This window comes from Ambystoma mexicanum, chromosome 8 (assembly GCF_040938575.1).
Source record: "Ambystoma mexicanum isolate Mex_15411 chromosome 8, UKY_AmexF1_1, whole genome shotgun sequence".
Taxonomy (NCBI): Eukaryota; Metazoa; Chordata; class Amphibia; order Caudata; family Ambystomatidae; genus Ambystoma; species Ambystoma mexicanum.
In genome coordinates, this window is record NC_090929.1 from 302,638,696 (window position 1) to 302,660,493 (window position 21,798).

The 21,798-nt window shown below is 46.4% G+C and overlaps 1 protein-coding gene across 1 annotated transcript in view; it reads right to left on the minus strand.

The window, feature by feature from the left end:
* Positions 1 to 21,798, minus strand: part of ARRDC1 (arrestin domain containing 1) — a 568,041-nt gene that overhangs the window by 400,212 nt on the left and 146,031 nt on the right. Inside the window, exon 2 of the mRNA XM_069609715.1 lies at positions 2,580 to 2,690. Coding sequence (XP_069465816.1) covers positions 2,580 to 2,690 — 111 coding nt within the window. The remainder of the gene's footprint in view (positions 1 to 2,579; positions 2,691 to 21,798) is intronic.

Here is a 21,798-nt window from a genome sequence, read left to right on the forward strand (position 1 = left end):
GTTGAATAGAAACTTTGGAAAGTTCACTCTAGCTCCAGTTCTGACCTTTTATATGCAAAAAGTGATTCCTGCAATTACCTTTGGTTCAGAGGCTGGGTGGAACATTGATGCCCTGTTTTGGCAAAAGCTAGAAGGGATCTACTGGCGGCGCGTCCTGAAGCTCCCTCCATACATTTCGATGATCCAGATAAGACATGAACTCTCCTTAAATTCCCTACACACCCACGTAATGTGGAAATCACTAACAGCACTACGCAAAATGAATTTGAATCCCATACCGCCGGCATTTGAAATTTTTGCGGGGGAAAAAACTACTGGAAACTTGAAACTGTTAGATGAGTGGAAACAAATAATGACATCAACCCTATCAAATGCTGATCTGACCTTGCATGATCTGCTGACGAGACCACAATGCACAAAAACAAAATTTGAACAATGGTGCTGGATAAAGAACAACGAGCGACGTCTGCAGATGAAGACCACCTTAGACTCTGGTATCGGAGAACACAAACTAAATGTGACAAGTAGATACCTAACAAACTGTCCATCCCGTTATCACCGCGAGCAGTTTCTAAGACTTCGTCTAAATGCAATCAAAACAAAAGAAATGATGTGGGGTCGTCATTTTAAAGAAGCTAAGGACAATCTATGTCGCTTTTGTTATAGCGAAATAGAATCCTTAGAACATCTTATCACCAAATGCACGAAGACCACCTCAAAGAGAATGCAACATCTAGGAGAATATATCCCAATAGACTGTCATACTCGAGATTGGTGGTCAAACGTTGCAGCCGGACACAGTATAAAACTAAGCTGCGCGGTAATAGACTACATAGGCGCCTTAAATCTTGATGACCCGTGAATGACTCCACGCAATTGAATTGCTCTTTCCTTAGACTATCTTATGCAACACCGTAATGCGGATTTGGCTGGTTGCATTTTGATGAATGCTGTCATCTTATAACAAAAGTCTGATGCTACATTGATTCCAATGTGGCACAACAGGCTGACGTTAAAATAAAAAAAAAAAAGAAAAAAATATCACTTTAGGTTGGAAGGAAGCTTCACAGCAAGTGTAACGTTGCTTGCTAAATGACAGAAAAGATCGAACAATTGAGAACATGACATCAAACCTTTCTTTGCATGTTCAAAGGTGCTATTTGGATCGAAAAATTAGCGAGTTCATCCTTACTTGTGCATGGGTCATATAAAGGGAAGGTTCGCAAATGCACAAATGAGTAAAACGAGATATAAGCCCTTTGTAGTAAGAAAGTATCTCAATAAATTGGTCGATGACGCAAGCCATGGCTTTCAGAAATATCATACAAGCGGCCGACTCATTACCATGCAAGCAGTACTGCAAGAGTATGACAATTATGAAGGATGCAAGATTTAATAGAGCAAGTAGTGCAGGTTTTCTTTTTTAAGTTCAGATAGTTTTGTTTACCCAACTACAATGCATCAAAGTTACACAAATCTGAAAGCCACACGATTGTTCAATATGCAATTAAGTGCACACTCCTAGACAACTCAGAATAAAAGGGCCGATATTTTTTTTGCAGGTATTTTTTTTAAGTTGCAATGTGAAGCAGCCAGTTGCCAGGAACTCCGATTTATCATTGAAAAATGCATCCACAACATTTTAAAAGGGAACACCTTCTCAGCTACAGAATTAAAAAAAAAAAAAAAAAAAACCCACGACAGGATAGTACAAAAATGCCACAGAAGTATATTACTAGGGTCTACTCTTTCAGCATAAACCGCACACCAATCTCCTAGTAAAGTGTGTCGTTCGAAATGCCAAACAAAGCAGAAGTGGTGTCCCACTTCACACCTGGTAGAACCAATATAGTTGCAGTCAAGCAGATCATACCCGGAGAGTCATTCAGTTTTGTTTAGTCAAAATGTGGATTTTGTGCTTTAGATGTTTCACAATAGGGACTGCATACATTCCACTGCAACGGATAAATAGGTCTTTATTAATGGTGCTATGAGGTGGAGGTGGTGGGTATTGGTAATGCCTGGCACGAGATTTGGGGGGGGGGGGCAGCCAGGTATCCAACGGGATCCGAGATCACCTGTGTATGTGCAGAGAATGCATGGAGAGCGTGAGGGAAAGATGGAGGACAAGGAGCAAGAGGAGGTTTTGAGTGGAAAGGAGGGTGTGGGTGGTTCACCCAATTTGGAAGGCAAGGTTGGCGTTGGGGAAATGGGGGGGGGGGTGGGAGAGTATGCTAAGGGTAGTGTTGCTTGGGAATAAAACAATGGCAGCTTTGGAGGCTGCCCCATAAATTTGGAATTCGAAGCAGGTGGTGGGTGAAGTGGGAAGGGGCTTACAGAGTAATGCAGGGGAGAGTATTAAGAAGTTAATGTTATGAAGCATGTATTCTATGTCACACACTGCCTTGCTTGCATGTGTCTACTAGCACATCTACCAATGGGATAGATATATACAAGTGAAGTGACAGCACATTTATTTTTTTGTTTAACTACAGATGGTTGAAAAACGAAGAAAAACAGACTAATTAAATGTGCATTTTTAAAATTTTACTTTGTGAAAACTTACTGTACCATCATACCTTTATCTGCAAGTGACAGTGTGCTGTTAAAGTATTGCTCTTCCACAGCCCAAGATGTCTCATTCACCTTGTTGGACACACCACATGCCCCAACACAGCTCACCTTGATGGCTAGAAGGCAAAGAAGGAAAAAGCAGAAACAAACATAAGATTTTTATTAAATATACCTACAACATTGCTCCATCACTGCACTTAACATGGGTACAATATTAATGACTTGTGCCATCTCTGCCTGCTCGCCCCCATAATATTTAAATTGTTAGGTCCCAGTTGGGCAGCCTGCTCAATATACTAAATGAAGCACGGTTACCTATCTTGTGGTCCGCCAGATATTCACCAACGGTCCATCACTGATTATGTGCGCTATGGTTAAGAGTTGAAGTACAAACCATGTGGCGGGACAGAGTACAGGCGAATGATCAAGATATTAAACACTTCACTGCTGCACCGATAGCTGCACCAGTACTACAAACAACAATGATATTGGGTTTTCGCAAGGACGCACATATTTGCTGACAGGGCTGACAGCATATGGAACGCCCTTTCCATGGCAAAGTAGGACTGATCATTCAGGAAGTTATCAAATCTACTACATGGTTTTGGATGGTGCTGCAGTTTCCCAACTGAGTTTTGACTCTAAATAGATGCCTAAACTGAAGAAATTCTGGCAAGGAAGCCAAAAAAATCAAAACAAATTAAAAAACATCAGCTGGTAAGTCAAATATCCGAACACAGCTATCACCATAATGTTAAACATGTACCTTTAAGGGGGGGCGCTGTTGCGCACGGCTAAGATGGCCGCCTAGGTGAAGAGCTCCGGCTCGAACGTAATCCTTTTTATTAATAAATCCTTCCAGGTTAGCGTTGGCCGACGCGCTACTGCAGAATATTGCTGGGGAATGCCTCTGGACGACATCCTGCAAAGGCTGTGTGAGTGGATCTCGAGACGGCGGAGCAATCATCGATTGTATCGGCAGCGCCTGCAGAGCGGCGGCCTGGCCACTGGTGGGCTCCAGGCGATTCGCACTCGAGCCCCGGGCTTGAAACGGCTGAGCGGCCTTGTGGGGGAGGAGCAACCTGCCCGAACACGGACGCTGCCTGAGGACGGCGACGCACCACTCATCCTCCTGCTGGACCGATCGGCGGTGGGAGAGCAGACCCCCTCGCTCCGGACTTCGGGCCGCAGGACAGACCGGGCGAGGAAACGCTGCGACGACGACACCAGCCCCCTGATTCCGGTCCCGCCCGCGGCAAAGCCCAGCTAGGAAGTAGCTGGTGAAGTAAGTGGGCAGACCGGGGAGGTGGACGGACAGGGGGCCAGCGCCCCCCCCACAGGGAACATCCGTGCCACGGGAGCGGGGGCGAACGACACAGGCGCCAGGAATAAACATCCTATTCACGGGACCCCCCCGGGAGCATACACTCCCCGCCGTTGTGGTCTTGTGGGGGTACGTGCTACGGACGGTAGCAAAATCTGCCTGGACGCCAAACGCACAGATTACCCGTGCGAAGGGACAGCCCCGTGCCCCCATACACGCTGCGATACACCTTGAACAGTGAGGCCCGCCAGGCCGCTTAATTCCAACACTCATCCGCCCCTACACGGGGACTGCGGTGTGGACGGTGGGGGCACTACATTACATCCCGGTTGAGCTGCAGGCCAGAAGTTCACCTGGACCCCCTCGAAGTAAAGACAAGGCAACGGCTGAACGCCAACCTCTTGCACTCCCGACATACTCAAGGCCGAGGCTTTGCTTTATACGGGGACCGCGGAGGCCCACCACAGCACCCCAGGGACGAGATTGTATATCCCGGTGCCCATCCCCCAACCTACATTGCAACAGAACCGCTGCTGGTGGTCATTGGTGGCCGGCAGCATACAGACGTGGGAGAGCACAATTCATAGAAGTTGCAACGCCACCCAATGGGCCGCACTGAGAAAAAAACTACGGGGGTGAGAAAGACCGGCCCAATGGATTCCTACACAAACTCCCAACAACAGGAGACGCCAGGAGGGGCAACACAAGCGTCTGATGCTCAAAACTCGGACCCCTTGGACCGCTTGGCTACAATTGTACAGAACGGGTTCCTGGCGGTCAATGTGAAATTAGACGACATTGTGGCGACGATCGGCTCCTTAAAAGCGCGAATGGAGAAGGAAAGCGCACGCATCTCGGAGGCAGAAAACAGGATAGGTGTAAATGAAGACGTGCTCACACAACATGGTCGTGACATAGCCTTACTCCAGACAGAACTCCGCAAGACGCAGAATAAGTGCGAGGATCTCGAATCTAGATCCCGCAGAAACAACATCCGTATTGTTGGAGTGGCAGAGTCGTTTGGCAAGGGCTCCATGGAGAGAAGGGTGGAGGAGCTATTGAAATCTGTACTAGGGGAGGATTCCCTGTCCGGCCACTTCCTCGTTGAAAGGGCCCACCGCACCCTGGCACCAACCCCCAAGCCGGGCGCCCCACCCCGAACCATCATTGCGCGTCTACTCAACTACAGGGACAGAGATGCGATCCTTCGATCAGCAAGGGAAAAGGGGACACTACACTATGAAGACAACAGAATACATATATATCCGGACTTTTCTGCAAATGTACAGGCACAACGCAGGTCCTACGAGATGGTCAAAAAGCAACTACGACTCCGTAACACACCCTATGCCTTAATATTCCCTGCAAAAATGAGAATTCAACATGGCGGTAGAGCCCACTTCTTTGAAAACCCCGTAGAGGCACTGGCATACGTCGAGGCCTCCATCCCACTGCCCCCAAGAGACCGCGCAAGAGACCCGAATGCAAGACCCTGCCCGGGTGAGGGTAGAGGCGATCCGGTGGATGGATGAGACTCCCCCCTACCAGCTGCAGTTTGTTTCTCTTTTCACTACAATGTCGGCACAGCTAAACTGAACCGAAATCCGACGTAATCGGGCCGTAGAGCCTCCCGCATGGGCGGCCAGACGGCTGAGCATTGCTTTGCGACGATGCACCCTCAGGATCGTTCCAATCAGTTACTTGGGCACATCGTCAAGTTGGGGCAGATGATGTGGGTGGTGGGAGGGATAGGGCCAAAGGGTAAGTTCTTTTGTTGTGATCACCGCCCAGACGAGTTTCAGTTTGGGAGGGAAATGTGCACAGTTGAAGGTTGTGGTTTGGTTGGAAAACGGTCTCACAAGTGCTGGCATCGCTCCAGTCCTGAATACATGTGCATTAACGGTTGTCGAAACTTAACACAAACCACACGCACAGATAATGGGTGATGGGTTAAAGGTTAAACTAATGACATGGAATGTCCGAGGCCTAAACAATCCAATGAAAACCAGAAAAGTAGGCAATTATGTCAGTAGGCACGGGCCCCAAATTTTAATGCTACAGGAAACGCATGCGCAGAACACGGTTAATGATCAAATACTGGCGAAATGGGGTAAGCAGCGGTTCTCCACGAACTACTCCTCACAATCCAGGGGGGTAAGCATTCTGATTCACAAATCACTGGGGTTCATTGAAAAAGGCCACCTGTTGGACTCGATGGGTAGATATGTACTGGTCTGGGGGGAGATTGCTGGCGAACAGATAACCCTGGTAAATACCTATGGCCCTAACCTTGAGGACCCAGACTTTTACTTGCATATATTTGAAATCCTTGCTAAGCATGAGGCAACAAACATAATATGGGGAGGTGACTTCAACGCTGTGCTGGACCAGGCCCTGGACAGGTCAGCCAAGACACCTAGACCACCATCTAGGACGTCGCTAGCTCTGAAACAGATAATGCAGCAGCTGCCCCTGCTGGACGCCTGGAGGGTGCTGTATCCAACAAGCAAGCGTTACACGTTCTATTCCTCTGTGCATGACAGTGAGTCACGCATCGACTATTGGTTTATCCCCTCAGGCACTTCACACGCCTTACAGAGTTGCGAAATCCTTCCCCGTACACTGTCTGATCATTCCCCAGTGACCATGGAAATTATTATCAGGGGTGCCCCTAAGCCGGCCAGGAGGTGGAGAATGCCTACCGGTATATTAAAAGATCCAAACGTAGTAGAAAGCCTGCACACAGACATTGCCGACTTCTTCACAGACAACATTGGGTCTGTGGACCATATCTCCTCAGTCTGGGAAACATTCAAGGTGTGGGTAAGAGGGGTCCTAATATCTAAAACAACGGTCCTACTGAAAGAGGTACGCCGAGACCTGGAAAGGGTGGAAAGGGAACTAACCGTATTGGAGGAGACATATAGCCGAACACATGGTGGAGATACCCTCTCTGAAATACATAAATCTCTTAGGGAATTCGATAAATTGGCAATGAGGGAGGTTCACTATATAGCAGCCCCTTCCAGAGCCCGGAGATACGGGGAGGGGAACAAGGCTGGGAAAATGCTGGCCAATCTGGTCAAGCAGGAAAACAAAATGGCCCCGATTGCGTCTATACTCACGGCGCAAGACGTGATGGTAACAAGTGATCAGGGAATAAATGATGAATTTGTACAGTTCTATAAAGCACTGTACGCGAACCAAGATAGGAAATCCCCTGATGAGATCAAAGCCTATTTGGCCGCCTTGGATCTCCCTAAACTCACAGAAGAAAACAGGCTCATACTGGAGCAACCAGTCACGGCAGAGGAGCTCACTGAAGCGATCAAGGGGCTCACGTCTGGTAAGGCACCGGGCTCGGATGGCCTGGGAGTGGAATTTTACAAAGAATTCCGGGAAGAACTGGTCCCAGTTCTGCTGGAGGTGTGGGGGGAGGCTCTGGGTAAACAATCCTTACCACAAACAATGCGTGAGGCCATAATAACGGTGTTGCCCAAGCCCCGCCGCCCGCCTCAAGACATGTCATCCTACAGGCCCCTGTCCCTAATAAACGTGGATGCCAAAATCTTTGCGAAAGTGCTGGCAAACCGTATGCTACCCATCACGCCAGCACTAGTACATGCCGATCAAAGCGGGTTCATTCCCCAACGGTCCACCGCCCTCAATTTGCGTAGGCTATTTGGCATAATGTCACAGATCAACCCGAACAAACAAGCGGTGGCGATATCCCTGGACGCTGAGAAAGCGTTTGACTCGGTTTCCTGGGAATATCTGTTCTCGGTGTTGGAGGCATTTGGGATTGGCCCATTTTTCATTCGATGTGTCAAACTGCTTTACACAGCTCCATGTGCGAAAGTACACACAAACAGAACTATGTCCCAATTGTTTGAACTAGGCAGGGGTACCAGACAAGGGTGCCCCTTCTCCCCTATACTTTTTGCCTTAACAATCGAGCCCATGGCGTCGGCGATACGATTGAGACACGATAATAGAGGCATAACACTGAAGGGAGCCACCCAAATAATATCATTATATGCGGACGATACGCTACTCTATGTTCGCGAACCTGACAAAAACATTGTTCCCATCATGACAGATATTAACGAATTTACAGAATATTCTGGATACAAGGTCAACAACTCCAAGTCAGAGGTGTTCCCGCTCACCCCCTCCACTAGATGCCCGGCTCATATTTGTGGCCTTAAATGGTCTGCACACCACATCAGATACCTCGGGGTACTGGTCTCCTGCAACAAACAAACACTATACATCGACAATCACGATCAGGCGCTACACACACTTAATGTTAAATTACAGATATGGAGGCGTCTCCCAATTTCACTACACGGTAGAATTGCCATTCTTAAAATGATCGTACTGCCGAAATTGTTATACCTATTTGTAAACATCCCCATATGGCCAGGGAGAGAGTTCTTCTCTAGACTTCGTTCTATGGTGGTGTCCTTTCTGTGGGACGGGAAGACAGCCAGAATCAGCTGGGAAAAGATGACAGAACCCTACGAGAAGGGGGGAATGGCCGCACCAGACTTTGAGCTCTATTATACTGTGTCACAAGCACAATTTGCAAAGTACTGGTACGATGATTGTGACAACTCCCCTCACGCGCAGATAGAGGAATACACTACCGAGCCCACTAACATTGGATCAGTGATCTTCAACACAAGACATAAAGACTCTTGCGAGTTCGACCCTGTGAGTTGCACAGTAAAAGCCTGGGGAGCGATATATAAAAGGCTGAAAATAGAGACTCCATATAACCCTGAGGTGCCCCTGTGGAAATACCCTGGCCTCCCCCCCACGTTCGATACCGATATACAGGAAACCTGGGACCCCGGCAGGGAGATGAAAATAGGCGATATGTACCTAGAGGGGAAATTCGTGACCCTGGAGGTGTTCACCAGGGGCGTGGGAGGTGGGCAGCTCAAGACATTGCAGTACTATCGAATGAGATCAGCGTATCACAGTCGCTGGCCGTCATTCCCAGACGAACCCCCTTCCCACCCGTGTGTGCAGTTGGTTACAGTGCGGGGTGGGCTGGGAATCTCCAGACTTTACAAGGCAGTGCAGACTCACTCTGCAGTGGTAAACCAGGTGAGGGAGAAATGGGAAGTGGACATGAAAATGCCAATATCAGAAGAAAAGTGGGCGAGATACTGTGCACTAACAAAGCGAGTCTCCCTCAATGCCGGGCTTCGACAAATACAATTTAAAATCCTCAACAGACTGCATTACACACCCGCCAGGATAGCTACATTCACACCAGATGACCCAGGCAAATGTCCCAAATGTGGGTCCCCGGCTGCGGGGTCTTATCATATGTACTGGGAGTGTCCAGTTGCGATGCGTTTCTGGGAGAAAGTAGCGGAAATGCTAAATGAAGTCACACAGATTCCCCCGCACCTGACCCCACAAAAATACTTATTTGGTGATATAGGTAAATGCTCCGAGAAGCGTAGAAGATTGTTCAATGTGTCGTGTGTTATAGCTAAAAGATGCATATTGAAGTTGTGGAAGAGCCCGGCTGCCCCCACCATGGACGTGTTCTTACGTGAACTAACCTACATCAATGAATGCGAGGAACAATTTGTGCTGTCCCAACCGAGCATGAGCAGGCCAAAAGACATTTGGGGCCCATTCAGGACATACCTCTGTGACATGCTTTCTGATATCGAAACAACTGTTTAAATTACTACTGTTATTTATGTATTTAACAACAATATTGTTATGCATACTACTATATATTGTGTTTGCTGGGCGCTGCTGCAATTGTCGAGACCTCAATAAAAACATGTTATAAAAAAAAAACATGTACCTTTAAAACAGGCCACAAATTTGCACTAGCCATTGACGAGAGTTCATTCACTCTTGGAGTGAACAATTGCGTCCCGTTTGCATTTGGATAACTAGCAATCATACCAAAGGCGAAGAGGATTTTAGGACTCGGATTGCTTGCAACTAGAGACATTTTTCACCATCTTTAGAGGTTTTTGTGTCATTCATTAAAAACACCACTATTGTGAAAAAAGACTGGAATCCAAACCCTCATTTTCATTTAACAGCAGTAGCTGCTTAACAATAAACATACACCTTTTAAGTCTACCCTTAACACCTTGACATTTATGATAAAACAAGACTACCCTCCAGGTTATGAAACGTTTAGCAATCAGAGTCCAATAGGCGTTTACGATTTTTAATTACCAATAACAAACAAAAGATTAATTTTAACAATTCTTCTATAAGTGTCAAATAGGGACATTTTATGGGCCAGCTCAGGGGATGGCTGAAGACATCGCAATTGATATGCAACGGTCTCGCGGACAACAGGGTGACACAAATGCAAAAGTTAATCATTGCAGTGAATACTGTACTCCTAATCTACAGTTTCCCTTTCCTCCGTACTCATGGGAGTTCTCGCACCCAGATCAGGGCCATTTTGCCAGCAAAAAAGTACCTCAATATGATTGGCTAATCTAGCTGTGGGAGCACCCATGGCAAAGACCCTCCAGTTGCAGACCCCAGCCTCACCCTGCCAGTCAGTTTCCATTTGCCTAGGCCATACCCAGCCGATCTTTACATATTTAGCAGGTAAGGTGGGATGGGATACACAGAGGGGGATATGGTATGGAAGAGGTGAATGAGTAGATGTGGACAACAGACTAGGAGTACAGTAGCCACTACAGTGAACAACATACTACGTCCCATCACCCTTCCTTCACGGATTACCAAGCAACTGAATGCAGAGGGGAGGAGGGCCCAAACAGATCTAGCCAAAGAGGTTCTACACTACTGCTTGACCAAATCGGCCGCTGCTCCAAGAGTATTGGTCCAGACAGTAATGCTTACAGAAAGAGTTGGAGGCCTATAGAGCAGCCTTGGCAATCGCATCCCAGGAAACATGCCTGTGAAAGGTGATTGATGCCACCTTCACACATGCATGTGAAGCCCCTCAGGGAAGAGCCATATTTTCAAATCGATAGCTCTCCAAGATATAGGGAGAAAACCAAAACAAAATATCTTTCTAGGTTTACTTAGAGGTCAGCAGTCCCAGAAAGGATCTTCCAGAGAACAAAAGCGCTCTCCGAAACATGAAAGGCCAGAATTTTGTTAGGATGTTTGCAGAGGTTTCAGGATTTACCTTAACTGTCAAGCGTATGTGCTACTTCTGTAGGTGTTTAGCAAAAGAGTAGGCTAAACAATCTGGTTTAAGTGGAAATCCAAGACCAACTTCAGAATAAAAGGGTGGGCACAGAGAATCACCTTGTCAAAGTGGACAACTATGTAGTGCTCAGCAGGAGAAGGGGCCTGCAGTCTGAATACCATACAGGCTCAAGTAACAGTTACGAAGAATGCATCTTTCCAATAAACAAAGCTTATGGCTTCTGCAGATATTAACTTAAAGGGCTTGTGGATATGAGCCAAGAAAACCAGGGAGGAGGAGGCCGAATTGGTTGAAAAAGCTTTCAGCCCGAGAAAATAATTTAATCGAAGAGAATATGTGTCCGAACTGTTTTGGCCAAAATGAAAGTACAATAATATGTAATGGCGAAACCAGACCTAGCTAGGTCGGACGTCACTGATAATACAGAATCTCCACTCAGCATGACAGCAGAATCCGATGGTCTAGGCACTAGTTGCAAAAATAGAACCATTAGCTGTGGAGTGACCCTTAGTGGAGAGCCTCGGCTCATCCGGACCGCCTTCAAGAAAGGCCTAGGTGTCCCAGAGTAAGACCTTGGAACGAGGCCGACAGTGAAGAGCTGGGGAGGGAAGGGGTTGACACTCCTCTCCTACCACAATCACGATGGAATGTCCCACCATTGATGCAGATTGAGTCAGGACTTGAACCGAGGGGCTCTTATCCCCAAGAGTCACCCTGCAGCCCATAAAGAAGAACCCACGAAAAGGAGTCCCCTGCAAAAGATTGTTTTGTTCAACCAACCAGCTCAAGTCCACATTCAAGGAAGCAGGAATCTATTTCCCTTCCATCCGAGGGTGGGAAGCCATAATTCAAATAGAAGCCAGGTGCAAATGAGCCCAGATTTTTAGCCTGTATGTGGCACCATTTGAATGCACAAAAGCCAGACCAAGAGGTGCTGGAACCGCTGGACTATGACAGAGATATGAATTCTAACGTCCTTTCCCCACCCTGAACCATCTGTAAAGCGGGGAACACTGCCACGTTTCGCATCCACAGGAAACCAATACATTTCAGGCTTTGAGAAGCAGTCAAAAAGGAGGATTTCAACACGGATTTGGCATGGACAGTTCCAGCAAGAAAAGAGAAACCAGGAGCAGGCTGAGCGATGATTCCGATGCCTCCTGAAGACTGGGAGCCCAAACTAGCCAGTCTTTCAAGGGCATTCATATATAACCATATATTGAGTCATAGGATAGCTGCGACCGCTGAAATCTTTGCAAAGACCCCTGAAAAGCAAGATGCTCCACTGAAACAGTCTGCTGTCCAGTGAGGCACAGGATGCGGCAATGGGGTTCCAAATAGGACGTTTCAGGTGCACGTCCTACAGCTTAACTGCGCACAGCCAGTTCCCCTATGATAGGCCAGATCATATCTGCACCAGCATAGCAATTTTAAACCCACCTAAAAGGCGAAAGACAAAGGGGAAAGGTAATGATGGTTCACAAGCCCATGTGGTTGTTTTTAGGCACCATTAAGCCTGGAGAAAAACGTATGCCCTCCAACAGGGAGGATTCTTTTTGATCAGCCGTAGACACAAGCTCCTATACGTCTAGTTAGGGGGCAAGAGCATGACATTAAAGGAGAGCAGGAGTCAGGAAACAGGGGGCAAGAAGAGTGACTAAAATCACACTTGGCCCAAAATAGAACCCATAGGGACAATAAAAACGGTCTAAAATTCTCTAGATGGAGAGAAATCGTCCCCTTTACTGAACTAGAATGGGGCAAACAAACCAAAACATTGCGTGGACCCTGCTGAAAATGTGGGTGAAGCAACCTCATTGGGGTCATTTTATTCATTTGTGGTACAGAGGGGCAGACCAGTCAGTCTGCCACACCTTCTCTCAAAATGCCTTAAACAATGGGAAGGCCCTGGATCAGTTCTCTGAAGTCCTTTAAGATTTGAAAGGTTTTTGGAGTGGGTTTGGACAGAACAGCAAATGAGTGAAATCTGTGCCCTTATTGACCTCCCCCCTTCCCTAACCCACCCAAAGCTCCTTATTAGCTGAGGAATGGAACAGGTCTGAACCCTCAAAAGGGAGGTCCAGAATTCTATCTTGCACATCGGTATTGAACTTTGTTGCCTTCATGTAGGTCGGGCACAGAGTGCCAATGCAAATCACCATCTGCATGGCCAATCTATCCAGGTGATCCGCTGTCTAGCTAAACAAATCCTGAGCTACCCAACGAGCCTCCGCCAACCATGCCATAAAGAAACTCTTGTGGTCAGCAGGGAGAAGTTGCTCAAACTCAGAGCTCCTTCCAAAATCTTTAATTGGCGGGAGACCAGAGAGCTGCTGCACTAGCAGACCTGAACTTCTGATATGGAGTTTGGTACACTTGCTTTCCGAATGAGTGAGTCTGTCCACTTTGTACTTCGCTGGGAGCAGACTTTGAACGTAAGGTTGCCTCTCACAACCAAAGAGCAAACGGGATGAGAGAACAGGCAAGCTGTCTGTTGGTAGAGGGCCGTAGAGGACAGCCATCCTCCTGCATAGCATGGAGGATGAACAGGCTAATCTGATAGAGTTTCATGGCTTTCACCAAAACATCTTTTCTGATGGGGACCCCGCCACCATTGAACTCAAGAAAGCCAGCAATGCTGAGAGCAAGTCTGGCTCTGTAGGATACTCTGGTGCTGGGATTTCAAGAAATTCGAAGAGATCCAGACATGAAACGCACTGACCAGAGTAATTCCGTATCAGCATCATCTTAAATATGGTATCCTTAAAAAAGTCATCTGATGACAGAGTGACCAGGAGAGGAGCCAGAGTGGGCCCTGGCAGGGGATGCAGTAGAGCTAATAGGGAGGGGGGGGTGACCCACAAGCGTTGGCAATGATCTTGCCGTAGTAGCCCTTCATAGCCAGGGACTGCGTCAGTGACTTTGAAAGGAGAATCCTGTCTTTCAAGGGGCGGGGGATGGGGGGGGGGGGCTGCGGGGTGCAGGAGCTCGCAGACTCCAATAAATAGAAGCAGGCTATCATGAAACTCGCATGTTAATCACTGGTAGGTAAACACAAGCAGTGAACAAGTGTGCTGGAGGTCAAGTGGGAGGCGGAAGCAACATGCACGTATGGACAGAACACTGAACGTTTAGGGCAAGGGGTTCCTGCCATCAATGCAGAAGTGTGGAACCCCTGGTAGAACTTACTCCTGATGGCACAGGTCGTCTCTGGCCACAGCGGCTGCTGAGTAAATTGCCACTATTTCAGTCTCCAGGTGCGTGGTCCATTTTGTCATGCACCACCATGTGTTCTACAGAATGCACTACAGTACAAATTAAGGCAGGAGACCAGAGGCCTCGGGATTAAGGAAACTTTATATGCACTGAATGCCAGAAGACCAGAAGAGAGATCCTGCGAAAGCCTTAGCCTGCTCTTTAGCCTACTTCAAAAAGGATCTTCCGGCTTTAGTCAAGAGTTATGTCCTGAATAGACAACTTAAGGCCTGGGACCAGAATTCGCTCTGGAGAAGGGGGCCTTGGGCATGTGCCCAGACTTGGCTCTTGACAGGGAACCTAAAGTGTGCACCTGGAATCAATTAAGAGTCGTTTCCCGCCCCCAGTTTTAGCTTCTAGAAAGGGACCCGCCGAGTCACCAGTGACATCAAAGTGCAATGCCCTACTCACAGGAGTCCCAGATACAACAATGGCCTCCCTAAAAGCCTTCCAGCATGCTTCAGCACACCTCATTGGACTATGAAAGTTTGACCACGTCACTCCCCTAATTCTCAAGGAGCTGCACTGGCTATTCGTTGAAGCATGCTTCATGTTTAAACCAGTCTGCATCACCTGCACAGCAGCCACAAATGAAAATACTACTCTACCTGGCTCGGAAACACATTATCTCGGAAAGACAGCACGCCATGAGAATCCACAACATTGCCAGGCAGAACAAGATCTGCAAGAGAGAATACTGCAAACAGTCATTTTCCTGCTGCATACCCTGTCTCTGGGCACAATTACCAATGCAGATGTGACTGGCCCTCATCATACAAGCAGAAGAAGTTGAATGCTCGATTTTCAAAGAACATATCCTTACTTGTACCCCCCACCCCTCTGGGTGCACGCCATTTGTACAGAACTTTGTTACATCCCAGTTTGATTCATGCTTTAAGAATCACTGTAATACATATACAGGGCCTTGTGGGTCCCCCTTGGATCGCAAGGTGCACCCAAAGCTGGAGACACTCACACCATGCAGTGTGGAAAGGACTAGCAGGGTTAGGCCAGGGGCTGCACCCGAGGGTCCTCACTTAGCTAGCAAAAAAAAAAAAAATCACTCATGTCTCAAAAGTATGGAAGAAAGGGTGATTGCAGTGGTGGGGAGAGGTAGGGGTCCTGATTTACTGCAGTAATGCCCAAATCCTCACAACCATGCCAACCAAGTGGACATTTTTGTGTACAATCCCCTTGAACTGTAGCCACAAATCAAAGCTTTGGTGTCCACTCCAATATGCAAACTTTTCATGAACGTTTTTCAAACTTCTTTCTTTAGGGACATCCATGTCACCACCGGAATTGGACTATGCCCCTGAACAGGGATTGGAGTATCACAAAATGCATTGAGCAATACATCTGAAATTTAAGTGCATCCTCTTTAATCGATTATGAAAAATAGTCCGAATACTTTATTCCTTTTAACTTTCAATAACCGCTGAATTTGACTTTTTGGGATAACCTTTTATATACTATAAACTGAAACTTTCATTCGGAACATGGGCGTTGTGCATTAAGGTAAAAATACATCTTTTATCAGAGGCCTACATTATTTTATATAGTGGAGTGTTTGCAGAGTGTGGGCTTGACACAGCTTGGCCGTGCTTCGTTCTGTTGGACATACTGGCTGCTCGCCTTGTGAAAGATATTGCAAGCGTGACTCTGCAATGGAGTATGGCCGCCTCCCACAGGAAAGGAAAGAGGCCAATTGTGGAGGAAGGAACATACAGTCTAGCTTGCCCTTTCCCTCAAAAAATTTGAAATGTACTCAAATTCGACAAGGCCCCGATTCCCAAGGACAAATCACTGAGGCCAGCAGGACGGATATTCAGCAAGATCAACAGTGTGATAATTCTCAGGGAGCAAGAGCCACTGTGACTGCGCCCATTGAGGTGGAGTGATGAGTCAAGTGAAGACTGATATGGAACCAACCGGGAACCAGTCAAGCCTCCGAGTGTTGGGAGACAGGAGAATGGACTGCAAATATCAGAGAAAGAGCCTCTACAAAAACCTGATACAGAAAAAGAAAGTGGGGATGCCCAAACGGCAAAACTCCAGGCTACCATCGGATTAATGGTCTATCACCATCCACTTTTTAAAAATTGTATGAAAACTAAAATTACAACTAAGGACAAGACGACTCTCCAAGCCCTAATGCACTCTAACCTCATCTTCATCGAATCCCATATTGAAGCAGCTAGAGAAAAAAAAAGTTCACAGGAAAAGAAGGCTGAAGGGATGATTAAAATGCTCATTGAGCTATTAAAAGAAGCTAAAGATTTTTTTTAAAAAACCTCCAGTGCTTTTGAGACACTATACGACTAATGAAAAACAAAGTAAATATTAGGAGCAGAAAACGTGAAACCAAACGAGTAAAAGTAGACCTGACCTCAAGTTCCTCTCTTCCAACCCTGTCTCAAACACCACTGTCACTTGGGGTCAGTCTTGATGAGCGGGCCCATTTGGAGATCATGGACCATACACAAGTATATCCCAATAGTGTCCTGGGATTTGTGGCAGAAGCAGGGCCGAGTCGGACACAAGCCCAAACCCAACTGGTATCAACCCTTCCTACTACTCTACAAGACTGCAGCACCAAGAGAACATCTGCGGTAGAGGTGGTCATATTGGATGAACCGGCTGGAATTACATCAACAAGCACGGACCACTTACCAATTTCTAGCAGAGACATTCAAAAACAAGCCAAATGTTTATAGAAAACAAAGGTAAAGTTAAAAAAAAACACCTATGATAAAAACAACTAAGGGTGGTGGCACGATAAGCTTTATTAGAAACCTAATAACTGTCAGTGAAACTAACTTATATGACTTCAAAGGAATGCCATCATGCAGGATCTCCTAAAGCAACAACCTCGAGCCGGGAAACATCTGGACAAGCGTCCAGGCTATGGCCTATGTAGGAGGAAGGGATGATGCAGAAGATGTAGAAGATCCTTTGTTGCAATTATTCACATATGAGGATTACGAGACAAGACTGGTAAGGAAGCCTCGTCAGACTTAAATTTAAGCCATGGAGGCCGAGAAGAACAGGGTCTATATCCCCATTCTTCACAGCCAGCCCCTTGTATCAGAACCTTTGAAACACTAGAGGACAAACTAAACTACTAGCCAAGAGAGCATCCTCCGAGAATCGATACTTTTTGCCGGATAGAATGATTGAAAAGTCCCTTAAGGATAGAAAGTCCTGTGAGCAACGTAGTGGCCGCCTAAATAAGACTCGAACACCCCAGAACCATCCCCTTAAGTCCAGACGGCATGACAACGCACAAGATAGCCACATGGTGAACCTGGAGAGGGTTCTGAAAACGGATGATGGTCTAATTCTGAACCAGGCAAACATAACCACATAATGTAGCGCACCTTACAAAGAAAAAAACACAAATAAAAAAATCGAAAAAGACCATTCGCTCTCAGAACTGGTTGGAGGAAACGGCCCAAAGCAATCTACATATGGTAAAAGGCCAAGTGAAGGGAGATCTGGCGGGAGCCACAACTTGGCACTCAGGGACATCGAATGAGACTTTGGATTACTTCTTTGTAGCAGGTTCCATCTTCCCACTTGTAACAAACATCTTTGAGGGTAATACCCAGGAAGCAAAGTGATCATGATCTGTTGATACCAACATTTACGAGATTGCCCGAGACTGGAAGGGAAAGTAAGAAACCCAAACCAGACTATGGAACCTGACAGAAACAGACTCCGAATTACCCCTGAGGTGGAGCCGAGATTATGGAAAGACTACAAGTTTGGGAAGAGAAGGAAACAGAGGGGGTCAATTATGAGCCCAGCCTAGCCATCTTTAGGGAAAAAACAAAAAGAAAACCAGAAATCCACTTCAAACCAAAGCCGATCTCAAAAGGAATAGTCGCAGAACAAAAGCACCTACGGTTACGTGATCTGAGGGGCATAAAAACCCTTCCAATCGTATCTAGGGGTGCTGTAGTGAAAAAGACGAAACAAAAATACAGGAACTGGATGATATCTTTTAAAGCCACTCTTGATGCTGAAAGCATGATGCAGGCTTTGGACATTAACTCAAGACATCTATGGCAACTACTAAAGGTAGAGAATCAGATAGACGCGTTTCAACTTAACCCAACCACGAAAATGGATGGGTGGATCACTTCAAAAACCTTCGACATGAAAACAGAAGCAAATATGGAACTGCACAGTGACCACGCAGAATTGTGGTCAATCAACTTAAAGTGGAATTTCTAAGCATTATAGCAAGAGCAAGAAACTCCCGAGCCCGCAGCCCTGATGGCATGACAAATTTCACGCTAAAAGAGACTCCTGGATTTTTGTCTGGTTCTATTTAAAAGGATTGCCCAGTGTGGAAGAGTGTCTCCTGGAAACGGGCGGTGGTAGTTCCTATCTTTAAGAAGGGAAACTAGGAAAATCCCAAAAATGACTGCCCGATTGTCCTACAGGATGTACTGGGTCAAATCTTAAATGGGGTTCTGCTGAGGCACCTGAAAGATTGGGTGAAGAATTCAGGGGCATAAGACAACAGGCAAACTGGCTTTGTTAACGTAGGTTGCAGGCTAAATCTCGTACTCATTAGTCTCCTGAAAAGAAAAGTACTGAAAGAGAAAGACACTCTACAAAGCATGTATAGATATGGAGTGTGCCTTCGATTGCATCTACAGAAAGACTATGGGCCAAAATCACATTGATGGGATGCCCTACGAATCTACTGTCAGCTATCACAGACCTGTATACTGGGACAACACTGCAGGTCAGACTTGATCAGTCAGGTAATCTGAAAGAGATCCATACACACCGGGGGCTAAACCAAGGTTGCCTGTTGGCCTCAATACTTTACAACCTATTCATCACAGACATGAAGGAGATTCTTGATCCCCTATATTCTGTCCACCTAGGATCAATGGTACATCGGCTGGTTGGCTTCTGTTCAGAAGGACCAAATCATCGGTATACAGAACTCGCATCGGACTCCAGATAAAGTCGGACACGCTTCAGTTGTAGGTCAACCAGAATGATTTGAAGAACACCACGATGAAACACTGAAATCTTTGAGATAAGAAACCGAAGAGGGAAGAGAAAGAACACCATGCTGGAGACTGGGCAACAACCGAGTAACTCCTGTTGCATCAATAAAATATCTGGGTATCAGGATTAGTGCAAGTGCAGGTGAGAAGCCATGGATAGCCAGACTGCAAACTAAAATAAAGCAGCCAACAGCCCAAGGCATGATGATTGGGAGGAAATACGGCAACTTCTCTCCTTCCTGTTATTAACTTCTACAATCAGAAGGATGCCCCAACCTCGACGTATGCAGCAGAGGCTGGTCTGGGATTGCCATGGGAAACCTGGCAAAGACTGGGGAGTAGGTTCTGGAAAAGATTCCTAGGATTACCAAATGCAATCCCTAGGGCGATCATCAGACATGGACTAAGCCCATTATCACTACACAACAGAATTGTCTGGAAAGTCTGGTCAACCTTTGGAAGAATGACTGCTCCAGAGTGCCCGCCGCAATTCGACAAAGGATGAAGGAAACTGGGATGAATGACGTGCCATTAAATCAATGGCGAGAAACATGCCTAGGAATACTAGCAAACCTCGGCTTATTGATACACCCTATGCCGAAATCCTTTACTGGTCAAAAGGGCTTTGTGGGTGGCAGACTGGAATGAAACCGAAGCCAAAAGAGCAGCCTCCAGGATCCATCGCTATCAAGAGTACTAACCGGCCTACCCAACATAAGCCCTCAGTATCGGAGGAAATTCCCGAACGCGAGATACAGGAACTGACTTGGGAGGATAGCTCAGGGGAAATGTGCTCGCCTTGGAAGCAACACAGGTTCGATCCCCGGGTCCACGCCTCAAAACCTCTGGGTATTAAGCACGTTATAAATAACGTAGAGATCATACTCTAGGTAAGGCAGAAGACGATAGATGCCGCCATTATAAGGCTCAACCGGAATCCTTGAACCATCTGATCCTTTTTTGCCCCTGAATTTAGAATAGAGAGAACACTTCTTGTATGAACATATGAAACACAATTTTGGAACAGACGCAGATGACTTGATACTCTATGGGGAGGCTGGGGGAGTGGGGGTTAATGTGGGCCTTACACGATCACTGGTAAAGTTCCTGGAGTCAATTTTCTGGAAGAAATTCAAAGAAATCCCTAGCCCTGTTCGGGCGTTTTAATTTGTTGGACAATGTATTCTCTGTAGTTAAGGAAGCACCGAATATAGGGTAAAGTGAGGAATTGAAGTCTTCCCTTTCAAAGTATGCAAGTGTTCTCTCTTTGCAATCGGAATGTAAAGATAGCAAAATTTTATAATGAACTAAACACTCAGTAAAAAAGAAAAAAATATATATTTTATTTTATATAGACACTGGTGTCTCCAGTGAGACTACCCAACCCTTCTCTACCATCAGGAGATATATCTATGCATAGGCAGACATCTAGTGGTAGTCACAGAGTATTACACGATTTGTTTTTGAAACTGTAATAGGGATGTCGACTGGGCGTGTTAGTAATACTATCTCTAGTGTGACATCTACTGTACCCATGACAGAGATGGAGCAGAAACATCTATGCACCTTCGACTCTAGGAGGGTAGGAAGGGTGGCACATGCGAACAATCTAAGCAGATACAAACATGAGAAATACGATTACGGCGAGTAACGTATGCCTTCTGAGGCTTTTGGATCTCCTTAAATCACATGCTATGCATAGATTAGCAAGCAGTATCTGGAGGAGGTGGGTTGTGCGAAAGTACAGCAGCAAATAGATGTTTTAGTATCCCTCATCCCACCTGTGAGTCTGCTTTACAGAGTATTGATGCAGTAATGCTGGGTAAATGTATGAACAGAGTTCCAAGTAGCTGCCTTGCAAATTGCATCTAAGGGGACATTTCCAATACATGCTAAGGAAGCTCCTGTACCCCTGGTAGAGTGAGCTCCTGGTGTGAAAGGTAGAGTCTTTTTTGATAGTGTATAGCACAGCTGTATGCACTCGGCTATCCATCTGGAGATGGTGTTTTTAGAAACGTGGTCTCCTTCTCTAGCAGGTGCTATGGAAAAAAAGTTGGTCCGTTTTCCTTAGAGGTTTTGTTTATGTAGTACAAGGCCACCCTCCTTACATCTAGAGTATGGAGGTTTCTCTCAGCAGTTTTCATGGTGTTGGAAAAAGTAGGAATTTCAATGGACTGGTTGACATGGAACTTGGATATGAACTTTGGTGAAAGCCTAGGTTGTGTTCAGAGAACCACCTTGTCCCTGTGGATTACGATTAAAAGGTCTTGTACGGATAATGCCTGTAGCTCACTGACTCGTCTCATCAAGGTGATGGCTACCAGAAAGGCAGTTTTGTAGATTGTGCTTTAGGCTGGCCTCGTTCATGTGCTCCAAAGGCGGCCATGTGCTTTGAGAGTACTACATTAAGGTCCTAAACTGGTGGAGGG